The 26,283-nt window shown below is 50.5% G+C and overlaps 1 protein-coding gene across 1 annotated transcript; it reads right to left on the reverse strand.

The window, feature by feature from the left end:
• Positions 1 to 237: 237 nt before the first annotated feature.
• Positions 238 to 22,962, reverse strand: LOC128837419 (myosin heavy chain, cardiac muscle isoform-like). Its single transcript, XM_054028603.1, has 5 exons — positions 22,228 to 22,962; positions 6,136 to 6,752; positions 5,263 to 5,416; positions 3,332 to 3,452; positions 238 to 616 (listed from the first exon to the last, which is right to left on the reverse strand). Exons 1-5 carry the CDS (start codon positions 22,537 to 22,539, stop codon positions 357 to 359), a joined length of 1,464 nt encoding a protein of 487 aa, XP_053884578.1. The 5' UTR covers positions 22,540 to 22,962; the 3' UTR covers positions 238 to 356.
• Between the last annotated feature and the right edge of the window lie 3,321 nt (positions 22,963 to 26,283).

Below are 26,283 nucleotides of genomic sequence, written 5' to 3' on the forward strand. Positions count from 1 at the left end.
CGTGCGAGTGAGACACACATCTGCAGATGCAGAGTGGCTGAACGCAGACAAACAGTTGCACATGCATATAGCTGGTGGGTTCAGTTTAGGCGCTTAGGTTTGGAAGTTTAAGACAGATCTTGTCAGTTGCACTTTCCGGGAGCCTTCAGCAAGGCCTGGGGTTGTTCAGCCTGCCATTAAATGGGGATACACAGCTCCCAAGAAAGGGGCTATTCATTGGGATCCCATCTACATGGACTCCTTGTAAGCTGTAATTACTTTAAAGAAAACCAAAGCAAACCACAGTTGTGTCCAAGTAAAGCAGATGCCACCAGCTCAGTAACCCCTGCCCCAGGGGCCGCATCATAGCTTTCCATCTAGGCACACAGCATCCAAGAGACCCTGGCACTGGTCAGGCTCTGGTTGCCCATGCTGGTGATGTGTATTTTGAAGCCAGAGTCCGTGACGTCCACAGCTCTCACCGAGATGCCCACAGAACCGCGAGTGCTCAGCCCCACCAGCCCCAGCATAATCGTGGGCTGGGTCGGGACACGGTGCGGGAAGCTGATCTCGTGCACGTGCGGCCACCCACAGCCATCCTCAGTCTCACAGCGGGTCTGTACTTCTCCTGAGAGACCTGGTGGGGGCGGGGGAGAGAGAAGGGAAACAAGAGGTTAGTTTCCTTTCCTTCTGTTGAGGGCATCAAGCCAGTCTTCCCACTGACCCAACACACCGTCCCATTGCATGATCCATTTCTGTATATCTTCTGTCAACATGAGAGGCAACCCATAACTGCAGAGCCAGAGTTAGGCAGCTGTACAATGCCCTGGAGTAAGATGTATCAGAGATACAGTCCCGTAGCTTTAAATTCCCACCAGTCCACCATGAAAGAAATCCATATTAGTCCATAGCATTCCCCTGCAGGGGGGAAGAGGAACTTTAGGGCAGCAAGACTGTATCGTGCTCTCTGGTACGGGGCATAAACACTGCCAAACACAGTGCGCTCCACCCTCAGGGGACATCTCATTTTTACAAGTATCAGAGAGGTAGCCGTGTTAGTCTGGATCTGTAAAAAGCAACAAAGAGTCCTGTGGCACCTTAAAGACTAACAGATGTATTGGAGCATAAGCTTTCGTGGGTGAATGCCCACTTTGCATGCATCTGACGAAGTGGGTATTCACCCACCAAAGCTTATGCTCCAATACATCTGTTAGTCTTTAAGGTGCCACAGGACTCTCTATTGCTTTTCTCATTTTTACAGGGACTGCAGATGGCCACTGCACAAATCAGAGTCAATTTCAGTGCCTTCCAGAGAGTCTCAGTGAGCCCAGAGGGTGGAGAACAAGCTGGCAGAGATCTACCATGAGACTGCAGAGACAGGACTCATTTAGCCTGGAGAAGCACCCACAAGGAGCTGGAAGGGGACAGCGCTGAGCAGAGATCAGGTATCACAGCACAAGATCAAGGGAATGCTTGGCACACCACAGGGTAAGGAACATGCCATTACTAGAGATGAACGCCCGCTCCTCCAGGAAAAGCAATCAGTGCTGTGACAATTAGAGAGGCTCCTAATTAATGCACAGTGACAGGCGGCACATTCTCACCAACTAGTGTTCCACGGGGAATGGGAACCACAGCATCAGGGAACTACGCCTGGAGTGGAGAGAGGACAGGACAGGGGATGGGATCCCAAAAAAACAACCCGGGTAGAGGTGTAAGGAGCCCAAAGCAATTCAAATCTGCTATAACCCGGGGCTCTGGAGTAGCAAGCTCTGGCTGGACTGAATGGAGCCAAACCCAGAGCAGTAACCATAGGCACCACAGCTCTAGTGTGACGGGGAGACCTAGTGGGCCTGCGGTTAGGGTCTCATCTCATTCCCTGGCTGGGTGCCTGGGAGAGGAACATTCAGCCCTGAGTGGGGCAGGAAGGCAGGCAGATGGCAGTGCCACAGGGAGCAATGTCCAGCTCTCCTCAGGTGAAAGGACCCTGCAGGCCGAGGAAGCCCTGGGCTCAGGGGACAGCCTGCCTCAGGAGGGCAGAGACCCATTTCTGCTCACCCTGACGTGCCTCACTTTGGGAGTGAAGAGGAAAAAAACACTTGCATGGCAGTTCCCAGAGGCTCTGTGGTACAGAATGGGGCACTTCTCATCCACAGAGAACCCCTTACTCCCACCATGTACCTGGAGAAGCCCTTAAGGACTCCCTCAATCAAGGCCCTTCCTCCCCTCATCAGGATTTCCAGGGACTGAGATCAGATTTGATTTTGTAAAGAAACCCCATGCTGTCTTCCCATGCAAAGAGCTTTGAGCACTCGCAGTCCCACAGCACCCCCCTGTGGACATTACTGGATGATAAAATTTAGCTGCAAATTTGGATTAAGAATATGGAATGTCACCTATCTCAGATGGTTCAGAGACTCTTACCACACCCCACCCAAGCACACTGTCCCTGCAGGGTTGGCCATGTCTCGCTCACCACAGCTCCTCATTGGCTCATGGCCTGGAACATTTTTATCCCAGTTGTCTAACTGCAGCTGCTGCTCTATTGGTGCCAGTGTCTAATCCTTTGGGGGAAGTGCATTCAGCCAGTGGTGTCCTGCAACAGTGGGACCCAAGGGTCGGTTACAGACTCCATGAAAATTCCCTGTTAGCTATTTTAACATGCACTGCTTCTGAAATTCACTGGGGAGTCTCCTTATTATGCTACTGGGGAACTAAATTCCACCACCTCCCTAGGTAACCCATTCCAGTGCTTCACCACACTCCTAGTGAAATAGTGTTTCCTAATATCCAACCTAGACCACCCCAACTGCAACTTGAGACCATTGCTTCAGGTAGTTGAAGGTTGCTATCAAATCCCCCTCACTCTTCTCTTCTGCAGACTAAATAACCCCAGCTCCCTCATGCTCTCCTCGCAAGTCATGTGCCCCAGCCCCCTAATCATTTTCATTTGAGGGCAGGGGGTGGGTTAAACAGAGCCTGTGCAGGAATAGCCAGAGGGACCTGCTGGGCTGGCATCAAAGCTCACGGACAACCCGACTGCCGCAATAACAGTGTGCGCGATAGTCTATGGACTTGCTTCCCCTCCCCCACCCGGGGGCGAACATACCCCAATCATTTGGGCCATTGAAGTCTGCACAAGGTTGAGCCACCAAGCACTGGAAGAGAAGAGACACAACTGGCTTCCATCTCTGGTTCCCAAGCAGCATGCAGAGGGGTGCATGCACGTGCCCATCTGATGAGCAAGCAGAACATGCGGCAGGGGTGGCTTCCAATGCCACACCCAGTCGTTCAGTCTGTGGGTTGTCCCCCCACCCCACCCCCCTGCTCCAGGAAGGGATTTTGCTCTTACATTGCTGCAGGCTGGTGCCCAGGCTGCTCTCCAGATTGGCCATCCCAATCTTTAGACCCTGCAGCTGCTGCTCCACGGCACCAGAGAGCTGTGTGTTCAGATTGACCATGCCCAGCTCCACCTGAAGAGAGAGAGGAAATCCAGGGCATGGGACAGACTCTTTGCCCCAGGCACAGGCTTCCTCAGAGAGCAGCGCATGGTGAGAGTCACGGTCACATGCCGTGACCTCCCTGTGGGGCTGGGAGCTACCCCAGCTTCCTACCCAAGGACACACCCCTGCAAGGGGCTCTCACAGACCCTGGCAACCACATACACGGAGATTCCCTGCTTGCAGATGGCACTGCTGGAGAGTTCCACTTCCCGCAGGGTCCAGGGAGGTGCCAGGTAAAGGGCTTTGTAGCAAAGGTCTGTGTGCGAGCACGTGGGGCGAGATCAGTGCAGGCGAGAGGCACTGGAGACTGAAAGCCTCTGCTTTTGGTTCCGAGACCTGCACATCCTCCTGCACTGCAGGGAGCAGCACTGCCCACATCTGCACTCTTAGGGCTCCTAAAGCCCAGTTCTGGCATTCCTCCTCACTGCAGGTATTTGCTTTGGTGGGTTTAGGCCCAACCCAGAAGCTCATGTGACTAACTGTACTGCAGAACCCTCTCCCCAAAGGATATCCGGGTACTGAGCTGTAACGCTTTCCCCCCCTCCCCCCCCCCCATCTCCACACCCAACAGCTGAGAAATTCTGCTGGGAAGTAAATCCAGGGGATTCTGCTACCAAAATAACGTCACATTCCATGAGTCCAGCCAGCTCGCTACAAGCTGATAAACCTGCAGGGCCCAGAGCCCAAAGCGGACCTGTGATGCAGAAGCCCTCACTTGTGCGTTTTGCAGGACACATCTTTAAGACCCACCTCTGTGGATGCAGACTGCCCTACACCGCTTGAAGTAACAGCATTTTACAGTGATCACAGCATGTCAGTTGCATTTGTTTTTAAATCTGCAATTCCACGTCTGTCCCCCACATATGCACTGACTCTGTGGGTGCTCCAGCTCGGGAGCACCCACCAGCAGGCAGCTCCCCCTTCCTCCTCCCCAGTGCCTCCTGCCAGCCCTGTCAATCAGCTCCTCCCCCTCCCTCCCAGCACCTACCACCCGCCACAATCAGCTGTTTCACAGTGTGCAGGGGGCTCTGGGAGAAAGGGGGAGGAGCAGGGATGAGGCATGCTCAGGGGAGGTGATGGAACTGGGCAAGAAGAGGCAAGAAAGAGGTGGGGCAGCGATGGGGACTTGGGAGAAGGGGACAGATGGGGGCAGAACCTGGGGCAGAGCGGGGGGTTGAGTACCCCACAGGCCTGGAGAAAGCCAGCACCTATGTGTCCCCCAACATCCCTCCAGCCCTTCCAAGATCAATAGCCAGACCTGGCCTGTTCTCATGGGTAGCTGTTTCCCCTCATCCTTCATCATGTAAAGGGAATCATTCTCATTCCTCGAACCCCTTAGCCAGCTTTGTATCTCATCTCTGAACTCCTATGACACCTGGCCAGCGTCTCCCCCTGGCTCTAACAGGACAGTAGAACACCAGAGTTACGAACCGACCGGTCAACCACACCTCTCATTTGGAACCACAAGTACACAATCAGACAGCCGAGCTGTACAGCAAACTACTAAAAAATAAAGGGAAAGTTAAAAAAAAAAAAGATTTGGCAAGGTAAGGAAACTGTTTCTGTGCTTGTTTCATTTAAATTACGATGGTTAAAAACAGCATTTTTCTGCTGCATAGTAAAGTTCCAAAGTTGTATTAAGTCAATGTTCAGTTGTAAACTTTCGAAAGAACAACCTCCATTCCTGAGGTGTTTGCACCTCTGAGGTTCTACTGTACTGCTCGTTCCTCTCCCTAGGCAACAGTGGAGTGACCGTAGCCTGGTGGCCCAGAGTCCTCACCTGAGTCACATGGCCCTGAAGAGCATGAATAGCCGTTTCCAGCTCTGAGATCCTGCCCTGCAGCTCTCTCCTCTGGTCAGCAATGCTGTGCAGCGCCTCGTTCACCCGCTCCTGCGTGGCCGATCTCTCCATGTGCAGCTGCTGGATCTGCACCCTGGAAGGCCCAGAGAGCAGAGTCAAGACCCGCGGGTCCCTATGGAGCTGGCTCAGATGCCACTGGGCACTCACACACTGAGCAGCAGTCTGAGATACAAGCCTACAGTGAGTGCAGAGTGGTGATGTCACGAAGCCAGAGGAGGAGGCAGACTGCTTTCTAATGGCCTCTGAAGAAGGCTACAGTTCACTCCAGCTCTTCATTCAGCTGCACAAGCTTCAGAGTGGGCTAGCAGACAGAGCCCCAGTGGCTTGTAGTCTGGTTGCTAGGCTGTGCTGAAGCCTATCACTGGATCTTCACTACTGTTACCCATGCTAACTAGATTAAGCTAGCACCAGCATAGCCACCCAGTTTATTTGTGTGTGTCCCAAGTGATGGCATGAACGCCATCTCCCTCCAGAGGCTTCTCCAGGCAGGTCTCACTGTTGGGAAGCCTCCCTTGTATTCAGGGCAAATGCTCCTGCTCTGAACTGCAGCCCCTTGATTTTAGCCATGTCCCCTCAATAACTCCACCCCTGCTTTGGTGTTAAGCCTTTCAGACATGTCACAGAGAGCAGAGCCACGTGCAAGGGCTCTGCAGGGCTCCGCTTGGCCAGAGGTGTTCAAATCCCATGCTCCGGAGCAGGGACTATTTGTACTGCACCTAGCACAATGGGGCCCGGCCTCTCAGTGCTACCGCAATACATGTAACAAACATCAGCCTCAAGTGGCCATCATACCTGAGGTTCTCCAGCTGCCGAGGTTCAGAGCTGTTGCTCCCGCTCTGATTTGCTGCCACTTCCTGCAGCCCAGCCAGAGCCTTGCTGTTCTGCTCCAGCTGCAGCTGCAGGGCGCGTGCCAGCAGTGTGGTGCGGTTGAGGCTTCCCTCCAGGATGAAGGTCCGGGCTGACAGGGAGCCAATTTTGTTCTCCAATCTCTCACCAGCCACCTTAGCGTGCTCCGCTTCCTGCTGCATGGCTTGCAGGCTATGAGCTCTCTCTTCCAGGCTCCTCTGGGCACTGGTGAGGGAGCCGGTCAACGAGGCCACGCTCTGCTCCAGCCTGGAACCCGACGACAAGAGCCCGGCCACCTCTTGCCTCAGCATCTCCAGCTCAGTGGTTCTCAGCTGCTCCAGCTGGCTCTGCAGCTCAGCCAGCTCGGTCCCGGAGGGGAGCTCTCCTCTCAGCTCGCTGATGGCCTGCTTCACTTCCGCCTGGAAGGCGGCAAGCTTGCCGATAGGGTCAGAGGCCACGATGCGCTCAGCAGCAACAGAGGCTCGCTCCAGTTTCTGCCTAGACAGCATCTGGGCCAGCTCCAGGTCAGAGAGTCGCCGCTCCAGCTCTGCCGTGTTAGACAGCTTGGAAGGAAAGAAACAGTGTGAGGAGGGTGTTCTGGAACCTGGGGACAACCAGAGACACAAGGCCAGGCCTGAGACACCTGCCACTGGCCACCAATAGGGAAGGCACAGGGTAAAGCCTGCCACATCCTCCTCAGTGGGAAGAATGGGTCGAGAGACAGAGTAGGGACAGGAGGAGAGGAGAGGAGATCCCCACCCTCCAACGGCAGCCAAGTCCTGAGAGGAGGAGTAATAGGCACCACAGCACCAAGAGTCTGCTGCCCCTGCCCCCCTCCAGTCACAGCAGCTGCTCATGAACAGCGTCTCTCTAACACCTAGGCCGAGAGAGGTCAATCGGAACGTGAGGCATTTGGGCCAGGATTAGCCTGGTCCTAACTACAAGGGTAGTAAGTGTTAATCGCAGGCACTTGTGTGGGTCCCCCAACACCACAGTATCCAAGCACCTCACAATCTTTAGCGGATTTGCTGTCACACACACCCTGGGTGGGGGCAGGTGTGGCACAGTGGGGAACTGAGACACAGATCCGCACCGGTATTAGTTACCTAAAGGTGCAAAGACACACCTCATGGGGTTCAAAACTCAAAACCGGGCACCTCGCCTGCTTCAGGAGCTTTTGTGAATCCCATGAGGCACCTATCTGTCCCTTTAGGCGTCTAAGTACCTTCGCTGATCCGGCCCTGGGACGTGCCCAAGATCAAACAAGAAGATGGCGGCAAAGCAGAAAACTGAACCAGGTCATCCGAGTCCTAGGCTAGTGCCTGAACCACTGGCAAAACCAGCAGAGCAAGCTTAACTGAGAACCAGAAATTTCGAGAGCAACTTTGGCTGCCCATCTCAACTGCAATGGCCGGCTCGCTGCTGCGAGGGTCACGTCCCTGGTTACTGGGAGCGCCTTAAAAATTATATATAGCTTGCAATAAGGATTTTGCAAGTGTGTGTATGTCTAGACATCAAAGCAGCAAAATGCAGTAAGGGCCACTTCTAGAAGCTTTATTGATCCTGTCTGCACAACATGGGGATCCACTGAGCACACACTAACTCTGGCAGCCAGCGTTTTCAAGAAAGAGTGGTGACACCTTTTGAAAGCCAAATCTCACACCCCACAGACTTCCTGCCAGAACTGGGGGTGCTCAGCACCTCTGAAAATCAGACCCTGGTGTCTGAAGCTGGGTACCCAAAACGAATGTGCTGCTTTTGAAGCTTTGGCTGAAACATCCCATCACAACATGCATTAGACCAATGTCCACCCCGGGAAGGGTTCTCTGGGGCCCTCTTCTACAGTTGTTCCAGAGTCACAGGCAGGGAGCTGGAGGGGTCTCTGCAGAGCAAGTGCTCAATGGAGCCATCAGCTTAAAACTTGTTTGTAAGCAAGTTCCTTCATCTCTGCATTAACAGTCCCTTAGAATGATCATTGGACGTGACACTGTAAAAATCCAGCGCTGCCCCTGGTTCCCTCCACTTGGATAACAAAACAAACAGTCAGTTTTGCTTTTACAGGCCCCGTCCTTTCAGACTCTCCCCGAGGTTACATTTGGTTCCCAACAAGCAGGGAATATTTAGACATTTAAAAAGGGATTTTTTTTTTAAATTGTGAAAACATTTTACAAAACTACAGACAAATCAACTAAATATCAAGCCAGATTTCAGTGTGTCCAGCTATAGTACAAACACCCTGCAGCCAGCCAGGCTACCAACCCTGCATCTTGGGAGGCGTTAATCCACAACCTGTGCCACTCTCTCTCTGGTATTGATACTGAAACAAGCAACATACAACAGGGTCCAAAAAAGATGCAAATAAGATGCTGCTCAGTCAGGAGGCTGTAGCTGCTGGGGCCAGTACACAACATTCAATGTCAGGTTTCATTTACAGGATTTAGGATTACACCAGGCAAATCCCAGAAATGAGCTGCAAAAGACTTTAGCAGCCTGTCATCACTCACTAGACCAAGCTATGGCTCTATAGATAATTGTAGGCTCTAATGGACTCAATTTTTTCCTAAAATAGAGCTGCCCCACCTTAGCACAGACATCTATATTACCATCTTGCAGGGCTGAATGCTCATTAAAAGCAAACCTGTCAGGAAATCAACAGATTTTTAAAAGCCCCCCTGAGAAGCAGTTTCTGTTTGGGGTTAGCCGTCCCCTAGGAGGCTTGCTGCTCTTTGCTTCCGTTTCAAGGTTCTCGTGTGCAGGCAGAGGCTATTCTCAGGGCAGGAGCTGCGGGAAACACACAAACACTCAGCATTAATGGGGGAAATTGAAGGGACCTCAAATTAAAAACATACCCAAAAACCTAAACTATTTTTAACCTGCTATCAGTACAAACAGCCAGGAGCACCAGAACCAGGGACCTCTAGCTTTCAGTGGGCTGACTTTGGCTATAGATAAAGTGCTGTCAGCTGCACAGCATCTCCATCTTGTTTGGATGGGTCACAAAAAACAAACAAACAAACACACACACACAACCCACAGAATCCTTGCTTGTTAAACTGGAAAATGAAGACTTCCCTTTAGTTAAGCAGTGGAAGTGCATTTTCCCACACTAATACATCTCAGTCCTACCCTGCAGGGAACTCCTCTGGGGTTTGGCCGCCTGGTGGTCTATTGAGTTTTCAGCCTCTATGCAGAAATTGCCAGCAAAGAGGCCAGTTTAGGGAGTCTACCTTGGTAACATCATGGTGGTATCCCAAGGCCTTGCTGGATTCTTTTGGGCTGATCTGCCCACTAGGTCCTGAACTGGCCCCCTCACACATTTCACATATGTGAAAGCTGAGAGCTGGCAATCACTTCTGGTCACTACTGATTGAGAATGGAAGGCTCTGTATCCCATTACCGAACTGGCTAGTCCTTCCTGTCAAACTGATAATCTGTCTGTTTTGGGGTTGGAGAGATCTCCCATCCCATTGTAACACTGACAATCAAAGCAACTTTGCAGATGACACTAAACTAGGAGGAGTGGTAGGGATAGGATACAGAGGAACTTAGACAAATTGGAGGATTGGGCCGAAAGAAATCTGATGAGGTTCAACAAGGACAAGTGCAGAGTCCCCCACTTAGGATGGAAGATTCCCATGCACTGCTACAGACTAGGGACCGACTGTCTAGGCAGCAGTTCTGCAGAAAAGGACCTAGGGGTTACAGTGGACGAGAAGCTGGACATGAGTCAACAGTGTGCCCTTGTTGCCAAGAAGGCTAACAACATTTTGGACTGTATAAGTAGGAGCATTGTCAGCAGATCGAGGGACGTGAACATTCCCCTCTATTCGGCACTGGTGAGGCCTCATCTGGAGTACTGTGTCCAGTTTGGGGCCCCACACCACAAGAAGGATGTGGAAAAATTGAAATGAGTCCCGCGGAGGGCAACAAAAATGATTAGGGGCCTGGAGCACATGACTTATGAGGGGAGGCTGAGGGAACTGGGATTGTTTAGTTGCAGAAGAGAAGAATGAGGGGGATTTGATAGCTGCTTTCAACTATCTGAAAGGGGGTTCCAAAGAGGATGGATCTAGACTGTTCTCAATGGTACCAGATGACAGAACATGGAGTAAAGGTCTCAAGTTGCAGCGGGGGAGGTTTAAGTTGGATAGTAGGAAAAACTTTTTCACTTAGGAGGGTGGTGAAGCACTGGAATGTGTTATCTAGGGAGGTGGTGTAATCTCCTTCCCTAGGAGTTTTTAAGGCCTGGCTTGATAGAGCCCTGGCTGGGATGATTTAGTTGGGGATTGGTCCTGCTTTGAGCAGGGGGTTGGACTAGATGACCTCCCCTTCCAATCCTGATATTCTATGAAACTGCTTCTGGTAACACTGCAAAGTGCCAGTGACCAGACAACAGGCTTTCAGATTAACAGTTCCCGCCAGCTGGCCCACTTCTCCTTAGCCTTAAGCCCTCTCAGAAAGGAATTCAAAAGGGGGCTGCTGGAGCAGTGTTCAGCCAGTGTCCAACAAGTTATCTGCTAACCAGGTTCAATGTACTGTATAAGGGTTATCACCCAAACCTTACCCACAGCAGGAAAAGCTGCCTTAATAAATATTTAACTAGCAAGGGAAGCAAGTAACCGTGTTGGGACAAAAGACTGCATCGACAGAAAGAACCAGAGAGCAAGTGAAAGCCCTGTGGACAGGTCAGAAGTCAGCTAGCTTATCTGTCCTCCTCCCCCAGTATGTCACTGACTGTGATAAGCATACAGGGATGGAATGTAGAGTTATGCAAGGGAACAGCAGCAGAAGTAGCACATCTGGGGTTGATTTAGGACACTTTTGTGCAATGTGCATTTCTAAACAAACAGGAATTCTTATAAAGGGACAGGAAATCCCTCTGAGAACCTGCACTAGTCCTTAAAGAAAGGCCTCAACAAATCTAAACAGCTGAAGGCAAATGCTTTCAGTGTCCAGACCAGAGAACTTAGTTCATTTTAGTTACATTCAGAACAGTGCAGCTGGCTGGAAAGTTACCGGTACTCTCCAACCACAGAGAGGGGTCAAATCACCACCATACAGAAGTCTCTAGTAATTAAACTAGGGAGACCACAAGTCAGGATTGAAGGGTTTTAATCCCAGCTCTACCACTCCATCTAGCCTTTGGCTGAGTGACAAGGGGCCACTGATTTTGGCTGGGGGGGCGGGGTGGGAACAGATCCCAGGGATCTCAAGTTGGGCACAAAAAAAAAAAAAAATCAGTGGCCACTTGGGAACACATTGTTCTAGCCCTTTCCCCAGGTATAATACGCTACGACAGCAGCCCAGAAGCACATTGGGCTGTGCTACAGGGGTAGGATACCAGGAAAAGTGAATGTAAACGGAGAATTGTAGGTGCTTATTTAAAATGATGGACCACTTTGGAACGGATTATGTGCCAACTGTATTCACTTTAATTCTGAGTAGGCATTTGTCATAAACATACAGCTAATCCCTCTTTACCCTGTAAAGGGTTAATTCATCTTTTACGTCTAAAGGATTAAGAAACTCAGATAACCTGGTTGGCACCTGACCAAAAGGACCAATAAGGGAAGAAGATACTTTCAAATCTGTGGGGGGAAGGTTTTTGTTTGTGTCTTTGTTTTGTTCTCTCAGAGTCAGCAAAGGAACCAGGGCAGGGTAAATACATCTCCCTAAGCCATAACTGGACTAAGCATCTAGTATTGCAGAAATAGTAAGTAATAGCAAAGAAATGCATTAGATTCTCTTTTGTTTTAGCACAGGGAAAATTCACAAGCTAAGAGGGAGGTTTAACCCTGTTTTTGCAACTTTAAAGTTTTGCCTAGAGGGGAAATCCTCTGTTTGGACTCTTTTTGTTACCCTGTAAAGTTATCTTCCATCCTGATTTTACAGAGGTGATTCTTTTATCTTTTTTTAAATAAACTTCTTTTAAGAACCTGATTGTTTTTCAGAGTCCTAAAGACGTAGGGGGTTTGATCTGTGCTCACTTTGTAACCAATTTGTTAGGATATTATTCTCAAGCCTCCCCACGAAACGGGGTGTAGAGGCTTGGGGGGAATATTTTGGGGGAGGTAGGCCCCCCAGTAGCCCTCCCTGAACATCTGTTTAAATCACTTGGTGGTGGCAGTGATCAAAGACAAGGTGGAACTTGTGCCTTGGGAAAGTTTTAACCTAAGCTGGTAGAATATAAACTCAGGGGGTCTTTCATGCGGGTCTCCACATCTGTACCCCACAGTTCAGAGTGGGGAAGGAACCCTGACAGCATTGACTGGTTATGCAGAGTTACGCAAATACAACTGAGCAGTCACTGCTGGATTGCTTCACATTCCAGAGTTTTGGTGAAACTGAACAAGCAGATGGATATTATTAGTAACCAACAGCCACTGAATGGCAGGAGGTTGAAAATATACTTCTCTCCTCCCAGGCGTGAGCGGGGCTTTCCCACGCAAGTTTCAGAAGAAGGGGAAGAGGTTACATTCTGTTGTCCCGATTCTATGATTTTGGAGTCTGTGGCCAGCATACCCCATCGCCTTCTCAGGCCAGGAGGGATGGCTCTGAAGTCTCTGATTCAGCTATGAAACATCTTCACTTCTGGAACTATAGGTTCACATCCCAGCAGGACCAACTCTGACCAGTCAAGATAGATAAATACAGTTCTCAGTAGTTTCCTGCGCGTTGGGCTTCGAGTGGAGACCAAAGACCTGTCTGAAAGCAGGAGTTTGCCCCACTGGTCACTGGATAATTAATATTCCTCCCACCATCTCAGCTGTGTGATTGACTGTCCACTAGTCAATTGCTATCCTCTACCCCAGGTGGCGCTGCATTCTGGCAGTGTTAGGTGCAGGTAGTTTGCTTTGGATTAAGGGAGACCTATAAACGCAAGATAACAGCATGGTTACATTCACTGAAGTGTCCCCGCAGACATTGGGGAGCGTGCACGGTGCTGGGCTTTTCGAAAAGCCCAGCAGCTCCCACTGTGACATTTACAGTTACATTTTCAGGAGATCTCAGCTCTCAATATGCCAAGCTCACCTGAAAAACTGGCCCCAGTTGTGGGTGCTTCTGCCTTTCTGCAAATTCTAGCCACGCGGCCTATCAGTGAGGGAGAGTGCTGCCCACACCCCACACAAGCATAGACCCCTAGTAACGCAGAGTCATGCCACAGGGATTAGACCTGCACACTGCTGTGGATTCATCAGGCACACGAGCAGTCACAGAGCTAATGAGAATGGGTTTATGTTTGGGTGCCTGCCCCTTGTTAGAAAACAACATGGCACAGCTCCCAAGGGCTGCATCCCTCCTTCCAGCATATTCAGAGACTTGGACAGACAGCTGTGAACAATGGCCCAGATGTGAAATTTCTCACAAGCATGGTGCATGCACATGAGTCTAATCACACATGGGCTGGGTGGGGGGAGAAGAGGGTCTGGCACAATGACACCCCCAATATGGCAACTAGCACTAGACATACACCTTTTGTATCTGTTGCCTCCTCTATTGTTAGAGATTAGCTGTATTACTGCAGTGTCTAGGAGTCCCAGGCATGTCCTACTAGGCACCGTACAAAACAGAACAAAAAACGGTCCCTGCCCCAAGGAGAGACAGAGGCAAGCTGGGGGGAGGGGGGGGGGCTGGTAGCACAAGGAAACAATATCAGTCAGCATGTCATTCCGTGGTCTCCATTGCCATTTTCCTCCCCATGGCAACTGTGGGCCAGGCCATAACAACCTTCTGACAGAGGAGGACTAGCAGGGGCAACCCCCACCCCCGGCTCACTCAGCAACTCTGCTCAAAGCTTAGCAAGGGGACTCATTACTGATCAACAGCTAGCACTTCTTTCCTGACCCTCTAGCCCAGCCGCCATGTCCAACCAACTGTCAATACACTAACAGGATTAAAAAGAAAAAAAAATTTATATATATACACATACACATACACATAGAGAGAGAGAGAGATGGAATTAATCCCACCTCGCCCTTTGTGCTACCAAACTCTAAATGTTGTGTTTTTAAAGGTGGGGGGGGGGGGGGAGGAGAATAGTCCTCTGGGACTCAAGTTGCAGCATTAAGAAAATAATGTGTCTTTAGCTTGTGCTTTATACATTAGCCAGCAACCTGTAACGTCTTCATAGCCGGGGGCCAGGGAGTTGCATGGCTGTTCTTGAGTCACTAATGGGAGTCCTTCCCATTACAGAAAGGGAGGTTTTAAAGAGAGAAGACATCACTCCTAGGATAAAAAGCCAAAACGGCAAAGTCTGCCAGTACGTTATACTCGTAACCACTATAAAGCAGTAGCCTACATCCAAGCAGGAAGTCGAGAGAGGATTTGGGTCTTCATTTTGTAGCCAACAAAGCTCCCTTCAACACCAACACAACCAACAAAGCAAGTAACAGGTTTCTCCAGCACTGTCCTCTGAAGCATAAGGCATTGGACACTTTCAAAAGCAGGGCAGAGGACTGGTCTTATTCAATCAGACCACTGGCCTGTCAATGCCTGCCTACCAAGGGTGAAACTCATCCCATGTGCTGGGGGGTGGGGACAATACCTAGGTACCACGTTGTGACGGTACCTCCCATAAGGCTTTATGGAAATATGCTTAGAATGTGTTTTATGCTACATATGCCATGTAACATACCTCTGTAAAGGTTATGATCTACTGAATGTATTAATCAAGTTTGTATGCATGTATCATTCTTGTATTCGAAGTTATAAACATTATGAATATTGGCTGTGTACTGGCTTAATTTCTAAATAACCTTAGTAGAGCATTTGGTCAGTTCCTGGAGAAGGAATGTTGAAATTAAGTACCTAAATCAAGAAACACTTAAGGACAATGGATCTTGGAATGCTCCAATCCACATAAGAAGTTTACTTGAGGACGTTCAAGGTAGCATGTAAACAATGGATGCTCCCTGTAAAAACTGACACATGCATGGACATGTGACTTGCCCAGGTGACTCCTAAACTCCATCTTGGAGCTGGACTTTGCATAGGAGTGGGTCTCCACCCACAAGAGAAAGTCTATTTAAACCCCTGGGAGACCCCTCCATTTTGTCTTCATCTAGCTAAAGAGAGCCTCTCCACCCTCCCAGGATACCTGAAAGAAACTGGAACAAAAGGACAGTGACTGCAAGGGGTGTGAGTGATTACTGGACCCAGGCTAGAAGGAGATTAGTCTGTAAAAGGGAGCATTTCGGAACTGGTGAGGATCTTATCTGTATTCAGTTTGATTAGACATAGATTTGCGCATTTAATTTTATTTTGCTTGGTGATTTACTTTGTTCTGTCTGTTATTACTTGGAACCACTTAAATCCTACTTTCTGTATTTAATAAAATCACTTTTTACTTATTAATTAACTCAGAGTATGTATTACTACCTGGGGGAGCAAATAACTGTGCATCTCTCTCTCTCTCTCTCTCTCTCTCTCTCTCTGTGTTATAGAGGGCGAACAATTTATGAGTTTACCCTCTATAAGCTTTATACAGGGTAAAACGGATTTATACCCCATTGGGAGTTGGGCATCTGAGTGTTAAAGACAGGAACACTTCTGTTAGCTGCTTTCAGGTAAACCTGCAGCGCTGGGGCAAGTAATTCAGACCCTGGGTCTTTGTTGGAACAGATGGGAGTGTCTGGCTCAGCAAGACAGGGTACTGGAGTCCTGAGCTGGCAGGGAAAGCAGGGGTAGTAGTAGTCTTGGCACACTGAGTAGCAGCTCCCAGGGGGTTTCTGTGATCAAACCCGTCACATACGTAAGCCCTCTTTTGAGGGCTATTTTAAAGACCTCTGCATTCACCGCAGATTAATACCAAAGACAGTGGTTCTCAACCTTTTCAGACTACTGTACCCCATCAAGAGTCTGACTTGTCTTGTGTATCCCCCAAGTTTCACCTCACTTAAAAAACTTACAAAAATCAAACATAAAAATACAAGTGTCACAGCACACTGTTACTGAAAAATTGCTTATTTTCTCATTTTTATCATAATTATGAAATAAATCAATTGGGATATACTGTATTTACATTGTACAGTACACAGAGCAGTATAAACATAGGGTTACCATACATCCATATTCTCCCAGACATGTCTGGCTTTTTAGTTCTTAAATCGCCACCTGGGAGGAATTTTTAAAATATCTAAAAACACCCAGGAAAATACAGACATATGGTAACCCCAAGTCCAAAGTCCCAGGGCTGGCGGCACTTCCAGGGGCAGCTCCCGTGCTGCACCGGTGCCCAATAAGAGCTGCGGGGGTGGGGCTTGCAGGCGCCAGCAGCAGACAGAGAGCCCTCTGCCCTCCTCCCCCCCCCCACCCGTAGGAGCCAGAGGGACCTGCCAGATGCTTCCTGGGAGCCACCTCAGGTAAGCGCCGCCAGCACTCCCCACCTCGTCCCCCAGCAGGTCCTCTGGCTCTTATGGTTGGGTCAGGCGGGGGGGGGGGGGGGGCGCGGAGGGTTCTCTGCACGCTGCCGGCGCCTGCAAGACCTGCTCCACGGCTTCGGCAGCTCCCACTGGCGCTTTTCCCGGCCAATGGGAGCCATGGAGCGTGCGCTTGTGGCAGGCGCAGCACATGGAGACCCCTCAGCTGCCCCTAATCCTAGGAGCGAGAGGGACCTGCAGCAGGAGGGATGAGTTGGCGAGCGGGGAGGGTGAAGAGGCGAGCGGGGAGCAGCGGGGGTTGAGTAGGTGTAGGGTGACCAGACAGCAAGTGTGAAAAATCGGGACAGAGGGTGGGGGGTAATAGGCACCCATGTAAGAAAAAGCCCCAAATATCGGGACCGTCCCTATAAAATCGGGACATCTGGTCACCCTATGTAGGTGAGGGTTGAGTGGGGGAGCGGCGGGGGGGGGGGGGTTGAAAAGGCCAGCAGCGGGTGTTGAAGAGGTGAGCGAGCCAGTGGTGGGTGGGCAGGCGGGGATGAGGAGGCAAGAAGTGGCGAGCCAATGGCAGGTGGAGGTTCTCGGGGTGCGCATGGGGGTTTCTGGCAGGGGAGTGAGGAGGTGAGCGACAGGTGGGAGGAGGCGAGCGGTGGGTGGGAGACTGAGGAGGGCTGCAGCAAGCCAGCAGCAAGCCAGGGAGTGAGGAGGGGTGCGGTGGCAGGGCCAAGTGGGTAGGGGGCAGGACCTGGGGCAGTGGGGGCGGAGCGTGGGAGGAGGGGGGTGGACTGTGGGCGGGGCTGACACCCCCCATGGAGTGTCCTCTTTTTTGAATGTTCAAATATGGTAACCCTAATAAACACAATTGTCTATGACATTTTAGTCTGTACTGACTTCGCTAATGCTTTTTGTGTAGCCTGTTGTAAAACTAGGCCAATATCTAGATGAGTTGATGTACTCCCTGGAAAACTTCTGAGTACCCCCAGAGGTACACTTACCCCTGCTTGAGAACCACTGACCTAAGTCACTGCACTTGAAATAATTTCTGGTGCATAAACCAAATGTGTCTAAAGCTTGTGTCATATATAGACACCACCCGTCCTTACATGCAGCCCAAGCACTTGATAACAAAGAACAATAGATTCTGCTTCCTTCAAACACGTGATGGTCTCAGTAACTTCAGTGAAGGAATGTAGGGCTGGACCATGATTACAGAGCCAAGAACAAGAGACTGTGAGGAGCTGCACTGCCCCAGAGGGAGAACCAGGAGAAGAATGTGTCCCAGATGGGTAGAAGCTCTGCCCCAAGAGGCACACAGCCATAAATGAATTTCAGTGCCTGCAAGAGCAAGAATTGGATAAAACCAGTAACAGTCTTCCTCCATACAGTAATGCCAGCTCCCCTCAACCCGATACCCTTCCAGTCCTACACCCCAGTGCATCTCACCCTGGACCTGGCAGTCCATCCTATGCCTTGTAATAAAGAGACTGACAACCAGGCCAGAGTTCCTTTGTTCATGCCATAAATTCACCCACAGAGGATCCTGATACACAGACTGAGCTCATTTCCACCCTAATATGGAAGTCAGCTCTATTAACCCATTGTGTCCTGCTGCAGGCAGGTCAAGAGAAGAAACCATCCTAGTGACTCAGCTCACACAATATGCGTTCCTGTCCCACTAATCCATGGATAGCTACAGTTTGAGAAGCCATAGCTGTGGATTTTGGTGGAGGGGGGGGAGGGGCAGTTTGGGGACTCTACCTGTGTCATGTTCATCATAATTCTCAAGTATGTCCCTGATTTTGGACCAAAAATAACAGTCTTACTTTCTTTCACAAGCCTCCCTCTGGGAAGAAGGATAAAGGAGTTTGAGGCGCAAGTGGTGTTCTCGTCCATCCTCCCTGTGCAAGGAAAAGGCCGGGGTAGAGACCGTTGAATCGTGGAAGTCAACGAATGGCTACACAGGTGGTGTCGGAGAGAAGGCTTTGGATTCTTCGACCATGGGATGGTGTTCCAAGAAGAAGGAGTGCTAGGCAGAGACGGGCTCCACCTAACGAAGAGAGGGAAGAGCATCTTCGCCAGCAGGCTGGCTAACCTAGTGAGGAGGGCTTTAAACTAGGTTCACCGGGGGAAGGAGACCAAAGCCCTGAGGTAAGTGGGGAAATGGGATCCTGGGAGGAAGCACAAGCAGGAGAGCGCAACAGGGGAGGACTCCTGTCTCATGCTGAGAAAGAGGGACGATCGTTGAGTTATCTTAAGTGCCTATACACAAATGCAAGAAGCCTGGGAAACAAGCAGGGAGAACTGGAAGTCCTGGCACAGTCAGGGAACTATGATGTGATTGGAATAACAGAGACTTGGTGGGATAACTCACATGACTGGAGTACGGTCATGGATGGATATAAACTGTTCAGGAAGGACAGGCAGGGCAGAAAAGGTGGGGGAGTTGCGTTGTATGAAAGAGAGGAGTATGACTGCTCAGAGCTCCGGTATGATACTGCAGAAAAACCTGAGAGTCTCTGGATAAAGTTGAGAAGTGTGAGCAACAAGGGTGATGTCGTGGTTGGAGTCTGCTATAGACCACCAGACCAGGGGGATGAGGTGGACGAGGCTTTCTTCTGGCAACTAGCAGAAGTTGCTAGATCACAGGCCCTGGTTCTCATGGGAGACTTTAATCACCCTGATATCTGCTGGGAGAGCAATACAGCGGTGCACAGGCAATCCAGGAAATTTTTGGAAAGTGTAGGGGACAATTTCCTGGTGCAAGTGCTGGAGGAACCAACTAGGGGCAAAGCTTTTCTTGACCTGCTGCTCACAAACAGGGAAGAACTAGTAGGGGAAGCAAAAGTGGATGGGAACCTGGGAGGCAGTGACCATGAGATGGTCGAGTTCAGGATCCTGACACAAGGAAGAAAGGAGAGCAGCAGAATACGGACCCTGGACTTCAGAAAAGCAGACTTTGACTCCCTCAGGGAACAGACGGGCAGGATCCCCTGGGAGAATAACATGAAGGGCAAAGGGGTCCAGGAGAGCTGGCTGTATTTTAAAGAATCCTTATTGAGGTTGCAGGAACAAACCATCCCGATGTGTAGAAAGAATAGTAAATATGGCAGGCGACCAGCTTGGCTAAACAGTGAAATCCTTGCTGATCTTAAACGCAAAAAAGAGGCTTATAAGGAGTGGAAGATTGGACAAATGACCAGGGAGGAGTATAAAAATATTGCTCAGGCGTGCAGGAGTGAAATCAGGAAGGCCAAATCACACTTGGAGTTGCAGTTAGCAAGAGATGTTAAGAGTAACAAGAAGGGTTTCTTCAGGTATGTTAGCAACAAGAAGAAAATCAAGGAAAGTGTGGGCCCCTTACTGAATGAGGGAGGCAACCTAGTGACCGAGGATGTGGAAAAAGCTAATGTACTCAATGATTTTTTTGCCTGTCTTCACGCACAAGGTCAGCTCCCAGATTGCTGCACTGGGCAGTACAGCATGGGGAGAAGGTGACCAACCCTCTGTGGAGAAAGAAGTGGTTCGGGACTATTTAGAAAAACTGGACGTGCACAAGTCCATGGGGCCGGATGCGCTGCATCCGAGGGTGCTGAAGGAGTTGGCGGGTGAGATTGCAGAGCCATTAGCCATTATTTTTGAAAACTCATGGCGATCGGGGGAGGTCCCAGATGACTGGAAAAAGGCTAATGTAGTGCCCATCTTTAAAAAAGGGAAGAACGAGGATCCGGGGAACTACAGGCCAGTCAGCCTCACCTCAGTCCCTGGAAAAATCATGGAGCAGGTCCTCAAGGAATCAATTATGAAACATTTAGAGGAGAGGAAAGTGATCAGGAACAGTCAGCATGGATTCACGAAGGGGAAGTCGTGCCTGACTAACCTAATTGCCTTCTATGATGAGATAACTGGCTCTGTGGATGAGGGGAAGGCAGTGGATGTGTTATTTCTTGACTTTAGCAAAGCTTTTGATACTGTCTCCCACAGTATTCTTGCTGCCAAGTTAAAGAAGTATGGGCTGGATGAATGGACTGTAAGGTGGATAGAAAGCTGGCTAGATCATCGGGCTCAACGGGTAGTGATCAATGGCTCCATGTCTAGTTGGCAGCCGGTTTCAAGCGGAGTGCCCCAAGGGTCGGTCCTGGGGCCGGTTTTGTTTAATATCTTTATTAATGATCTGGAGGATGGTGTGCACTGCACTCTCAGCAAGTTTGCAGATGACACTAAACTAGGAGGCGTGGTAGATACACTAGAGGGTAGGGATTGGATACAGAGGGACCTAGACAAATTAGAGGATTGGGCAGAAAAAAACCTGATGAGGTTCAACAAGGACAAGTGCAGAGTCCTGCACTTAGGACGGAAGAATCCCATGCACTGCTACAGACTAGGGACCGAATGGCTAGGTAGCAGTTCTGCTGAAAAGGACCTAGGGGTCACAGTGGATATGAAGCTGGATATGAGTCAACAGTGTGCTCTTGTTGCCAAGAAGGCTAACGGCATTTTGGGCTGTATAAGTAGGGGCATTGCCAGCAGATCGAGGAACGTGATCGTTCCCCTTTATTCGACATTGGTGAGGCCTCATCTGGAATACTGTGTCCAGTTTTGGTCCCCACACTACAAGAAGGATGTGGAAAAATTGGAAAGAGTCCAGCGGAGGGCAACAAAAATGATTAGGGGTCTGGAGCACATGACTTATGAGGAGAGGCTGAGAGAACTGGGATTGTTTAGTCTCCAGAAGAGAAGAATGAGGGGGGATTTGATAGCAGCCTTCAACTACCTGAAGGGGGGTTCCAAAGAGGATGGAGCTCGGCTGTTCTCAGTGGTGGCAGATGACAGAACAAGGAGCAATGGTCTCAAGTTGCAGTGGGGGAGGTCCAGGTTGGATATCAGGAAAAACTATTTCACTAGGAGGGTGGTGAAACACTGGAATGCGTTACCTAGGGAGGTGGTGGAGTCTCCTTCCTTGGAGGTTTTTAAGGCCCGGCTTGACAAAGCCCTGGCTGGGATGATTTAGCTGGGAATTGGTCCTGCTTTGAGCAGGGGGTTGGACTAGATGACCTCTTGAGGTCCCTTCCAACTCTGATATTCTATGATTCTTTGATTCTCCCTCCCTTATCCTGCACACAGTTGAGGGAGCCTCTGGAGCGTCTGTTCCTCGTTTCTCTGACCATGAGGTGTAGACAGGAAATCCAGAGTGCAGAGATGGAAGAGGACATTGATTTAGAACAGACCAGGAGGACACACAAGGGGCTCAGAGGTGAAGAATGCAAACTACAGCTGGGAAGAGCGAACTCCATGCCCCCCGCCCAGCAGAGTTAGTGGATCTCTAGAACCTGGAAAAGTTTTTTGTGGCATCGCAGGGAACCCACCCCCCAAAGCCAACAAGACTGTTCTCTGCCCCGTGCCCCCACTCAATCCCAGCCCTCACCGGGGCGGGCAATCCCGCCTAGCAACTCTCCAATAACAGCCAATACATGAGAACTGGAGACCCCTCCAACAGTCTCTCACGAGATGCTCTAATATAACACCCCCCCCCCCCCATCTTCCCGCCAGCCCTGGCGCCCAATGCAGGTAAGGACAACAGCCCCCTGCTCCCAAATCACGTACCCCACCACCCCCCGTTGCCGGAGCTGCGGAGCCCGGCCCACCCCGAGCACCCCGCTACCTGCTCTCTCGTCCTTTGCACTTGCTCCTTTAGCACTTCCAGCTCCTCAAGGCGGCCCCGCACCTTCTCCACAGTCTTTCCCAGCTGCTCCAGCGTCTCCAGCTGGTGCACGAGCAGCCAGCCCAGGACAGCGACCCCGGCGGCAGCCACCCCGAGCAATAGCAGCCCCAGCGCGGCTCGGCACTTCCAAGCCCAGGCTTCCCTGTGCCTGGGACCCCCGGCCTCCCTCTCTTCCGTCCGGCCCGGAGCAACGAAAGCCCCAGCATTGTTCTCAGTCCGCCCTCTGCCTGCTTTGCGCTGCTTGGCAGTCATGCTGCCCCCGTGCAATTAAACCAACTGCAGAGATTAATGCAACGGAGGGGGGCGGCACGCAACTGGTGCACTGAATGCAGCTGGTGCGAGGCATGCGACAAATGCAATTAGTGGTTGCAAAGCGAGCAAGTTTTCGAAGCAGTGCAATACATGGGAATGCAGCTAATACAAAGCATGAACTGCCCCCGGCTAATACAAGCACTGCTGGCTACCATGCTTGCAACTACTGCAACAGCAGCACGGCATGCAGAGATTGTAGTTGATGCAATCGGTGCATTGCCTCCAGCTGTTGCAATATGCGCAATACTGCATTGCAATAAATTCCTCGATCCTTTAGGGGGGCTTAACGGAGTCCCCAAACAGCCGCTTTGCCCACTGCAATGGCCTCCTCCGAGCTGACTAAAAAGTTGAAGCCGAAAGTCAAACTTTTTTCCTCCTCCGCCAAAGAGCAGGCAGAAAACTAGGGCAGGTGAAAGGGATTGTGATTGGTTCAAGGTAGAGCCCTGAACCAATGAGAAAAATGGAAAGCGGAGCGGGGGGGGGCAGGTAAACTGAGAGCAGCCAATAGCACAGGGCCACAGGGATAAGGGGCGGGAGGGGGACGTGTAGCAATCAGTGTGCGCAGGGCAGGTAGAGGCTGTAGGAGGGTGGGTGCGATTGGCAAAACTGATGAGCGACTTTAAAAAAAAAAAAAAAAAACAAGGACGAGTGAGATTTTCAACGGCTGGTTGGGTTGCAGTACAAATTCTAACGCAGTGCAAACCTGGCCCCCAATCCTGCAAGTAAGAGCCCCAGGGGCTTAACTTTGCACTCTAAGGGTATGTCTACACTACTGTGACGGGTTGGATCACAGAAACCCCCTTGGGAGCTGCCACCGGATGTGCAAAGACTACCCCTGCTTCTGTTTTCCCTGCCAGCTCAGGACTCCAGCACCCTGTCTTGCTGAGCCAGACACTCCCGTCTGGCTCCAGACACAGACCCAGGGTCTGAATCACTTGTCCCAAAGCTGCAAGTTTACCTGAAAACAGCTTGCAGTAGCGTGCTTGTCTTTAGCACTCAGATGCCCAACTCCCAATGGGGTCTAAACCCAGATAAATCCGTTTTACCCTGCATAAAGCTTATGCAGGGCAAACTCCTAAATTGTTCGCCCTCTATAACACTGATAGAGAGATATGCACAGTTGTTTGCTCCCCCAGGTATTAATACATACTCTGAGTGAATTACTAAATAGAAAGTGATTTTATTAAATACAGACAGTAGGATTTAAGTGGTTCAAAGTAGTAACAGACAGAACAAAGTAAGTCACAAGCAAAATAAAATAAAATGCGCAAATCTATGCCTAATCAAACTGAATACAGATAATCTCACCCTCAGAGATGCTTCAGTAAGTTTTTCTCAGACTGGACACCTTCCAGGCCTGGGCACAATTCTTTCCCCTGGTACAGCTCTTGTTGCAGCTCAGGTGGTAGCTAGGGGATTCTTCATGATGGCTTCTCTCCCTCTCTCTTCTCTTCCCCCCTTTATATATCTTTTGCATAAGGCGGGAACTCTTTGTCTCTCTGGGGCCTGGTCTACACTACGGGTTTAGGTCGACTTTAGCAGCGTTAAACCGAATTAAGCCTGGACACGTCCACACAACGAGGCCCTTTCTTTCGACTTAAAGGGCCCTTTAAACCGGTTTCTTTACACCACCTCCGACGAGGGGATTAGCGATAAAACCGGCCTTTGCGGGTCGGAATTGGGGTAGTGTGGACGGAATTCGATGTTATTGGCCTCCGGGAGCTATCCCACAGTGCTTCATTGTGACCGCTCTGGACAGCGCTCTCAACTCAGATGCACTGACCAGGTAGACAGGAAAAGACCCGCGAAGGTTTGAATTTCATTTCCTGTTTGCCCAGCGTGGAGAGCACAGGTGACCACGCAGAGCTCATCAGCACAGGTAACCGTCATGGAGTCCTCCCAGGATCGCAAAAGAGCTCCAGCATGGACCGAACGGGAGGTACGAGATCTGCTCGCCATATGGGGAGATGAAGCAGTGATAGCTGAACTCCGTAGCAGTAAAAGAAATGGAAAAGTATTAGAAAAGATCTCCAAGGCCATGAAGGACCGAGGCCATAACAGGGACACACAGCAGTGCCGCGTGAAAATTAAGGAGCTAAGGCAAGCCTACCACAAAGCCAGAGAAGCAAACGGAAGGTCCGGGGCAGAGCCGCAAACTTGCCGCTACTACGCGGAGCTGCATGCGATCCTAGGGGGTGCAGCCACCACTACCCCAACCGTGTGCTATGACTCTCTCACTGGAGAAACACACAGGGAAGACGGTTCGGGGAACGAGGAAGATGACGATGGAGGTACTGTAGGTAGCTCACAGCAGCAAGGAAGCGGAGAAACCGGTTTCCCCAACAGCCAGGATATGTTTGTGACCCTGGACCTGGAACCAGTAACCCCCGAACTCACCCAAGACCCTCAGGGCACACAGGAGACCTCTGGTGAGTGTAACTTTGTAAATATTTGTAAACATTACAAAAAAAAAGCAAGCAAGTCTGTTAACGTGTATGGGGATGGGGCGGAAATCCTCCAGGGACATCTCCAGAAAGCTCTCCTGGTTGAAATGGGGTGATTTTATTAAGGGGGACATTCAGAGGCGCCCGTTCCTGCTCTTCTGACCAGAAATGTTCCCCGCTGTTAACCACGCGGTGGGGGGGAGGGGTGAAGTGATCATCCCAGAGAATCGTGTGTGTGGGGGGGGGGGGGGGGGGTGGTTTACTTGTGTTTGTGCCGCATGTTAACCGGGAAACCGCAGCCCCCTCCTTTTACATTGAAACCCCATTTTAAATGGACAACCCAATTCATCCTTGATATGGGAAATGCGCTGCTGTTTGCAACCTTTCCCGCATGTTAAGAAGGTTAAAAAAGCCAAAACAGTGTGGCCTACGATGGCTGCCTGCAAGCCGAAATATGCGACCTTGTAATGAAAGAGTGTACCCATTGTTCCCTAAAATGTGTCCTTTTTAACCACCTCTCCCTTCTCCTCCACCAGCTGCAAATGTTTCTCCTTCGCAGAGGCTCGTGAACATTAGAAAGAGAAAACGTAAGACGAGGGACGAGATGTTCACGGAGCTGCAGATGTCCGCCCAGGCTGATAGAGCACAGCAGAATGCGTGGAGGCAGTCAATGTCGGAGATGAGAAAAGCCCAACATGAACGAGAGGAGAGGTGGCGGGCTGAAGACGATAGGTGGCGTCAGCTTGCAGACAGACGGCAAGAGGCAATGCTCCGTCTGCTGGAGCATCAAAGTGATATGCTCGAGCGTATGGTTGAGTTGCAGGAAAGGCAGCAGGAGCAGAGACCGCCGCTACAGCCCCTGTGTAACCAACAGCCCTCCTCCCCAAGTTCCATAGCCTCTTCACCCAGACGCCCAAGAACACGGTGGGGGGGCCTCCGTCCACCCAGTCACTCCACCCCAGATGATCGCCCAAGCATCAGAAGGCTGGGCTTCAATAAGAGTTAAAGTTTTAAAATGCAGTGTGTCCTTTTCCATCCCTCCTCCCCCACCCATCCCAGGCTACCTTGGCAATTATCCCCCTACCTCTGTAAGGAACTAATAAAGAATGCATGAATGTGAAAAAACAATGACTTTATTGCCTCTGCAAGGGGGAGGGGAGGGTGGGGTGGGGTGGTTGGTTTACAGGGAAGTAGAGTGAACCGGGTCGGGGGGGGGGGTTGGAGGGTTCATCAAGGAGAA

This window comes from Malaclemys terrapin, chromosome 4 (assembly GCF_027887155.1).
Source record: "Malaclemys terrapin pileata isolate rMalTer1 chromosome 4, rMalTer1.hap1, whole genome shotgun sequence".
In the NCBI taxonomy this organism is placed as follows: Eukaryota; Metazoa; Chordata; order Testudines; family Emydidae; genus Malaclemys; species Malaclemys terrapin.

What these genes read in the sequence shown, in the direction of transcription:
- LOC128837419 (XM_054028603.1), bottom strand. Translation starts at nt 22,539, where the DNA reads ATGACTGCCAAGCAGCGCAAAGCAGGCAGAGGGCGGACTGAGAACAAT. An exon ending in TGCAAAGGACGAGAGAGCAG is followed by an intron (nt 6,753 to 22,227) that starts GTAGCGGGGTGC and finishes TTTCCTTCCAAG; the next exon opens with CTGTCTAACACGGCAGAGCT. An exon ending in TTCAGGGCCATGTGACTCAG is followed by an intron (nt 3,453 to 5,262) that starts GTGAGGACTCTG and finishes CTCTCTCTTCAG; the next exon opens with GTGGAGCTGGGCATGGTCAA.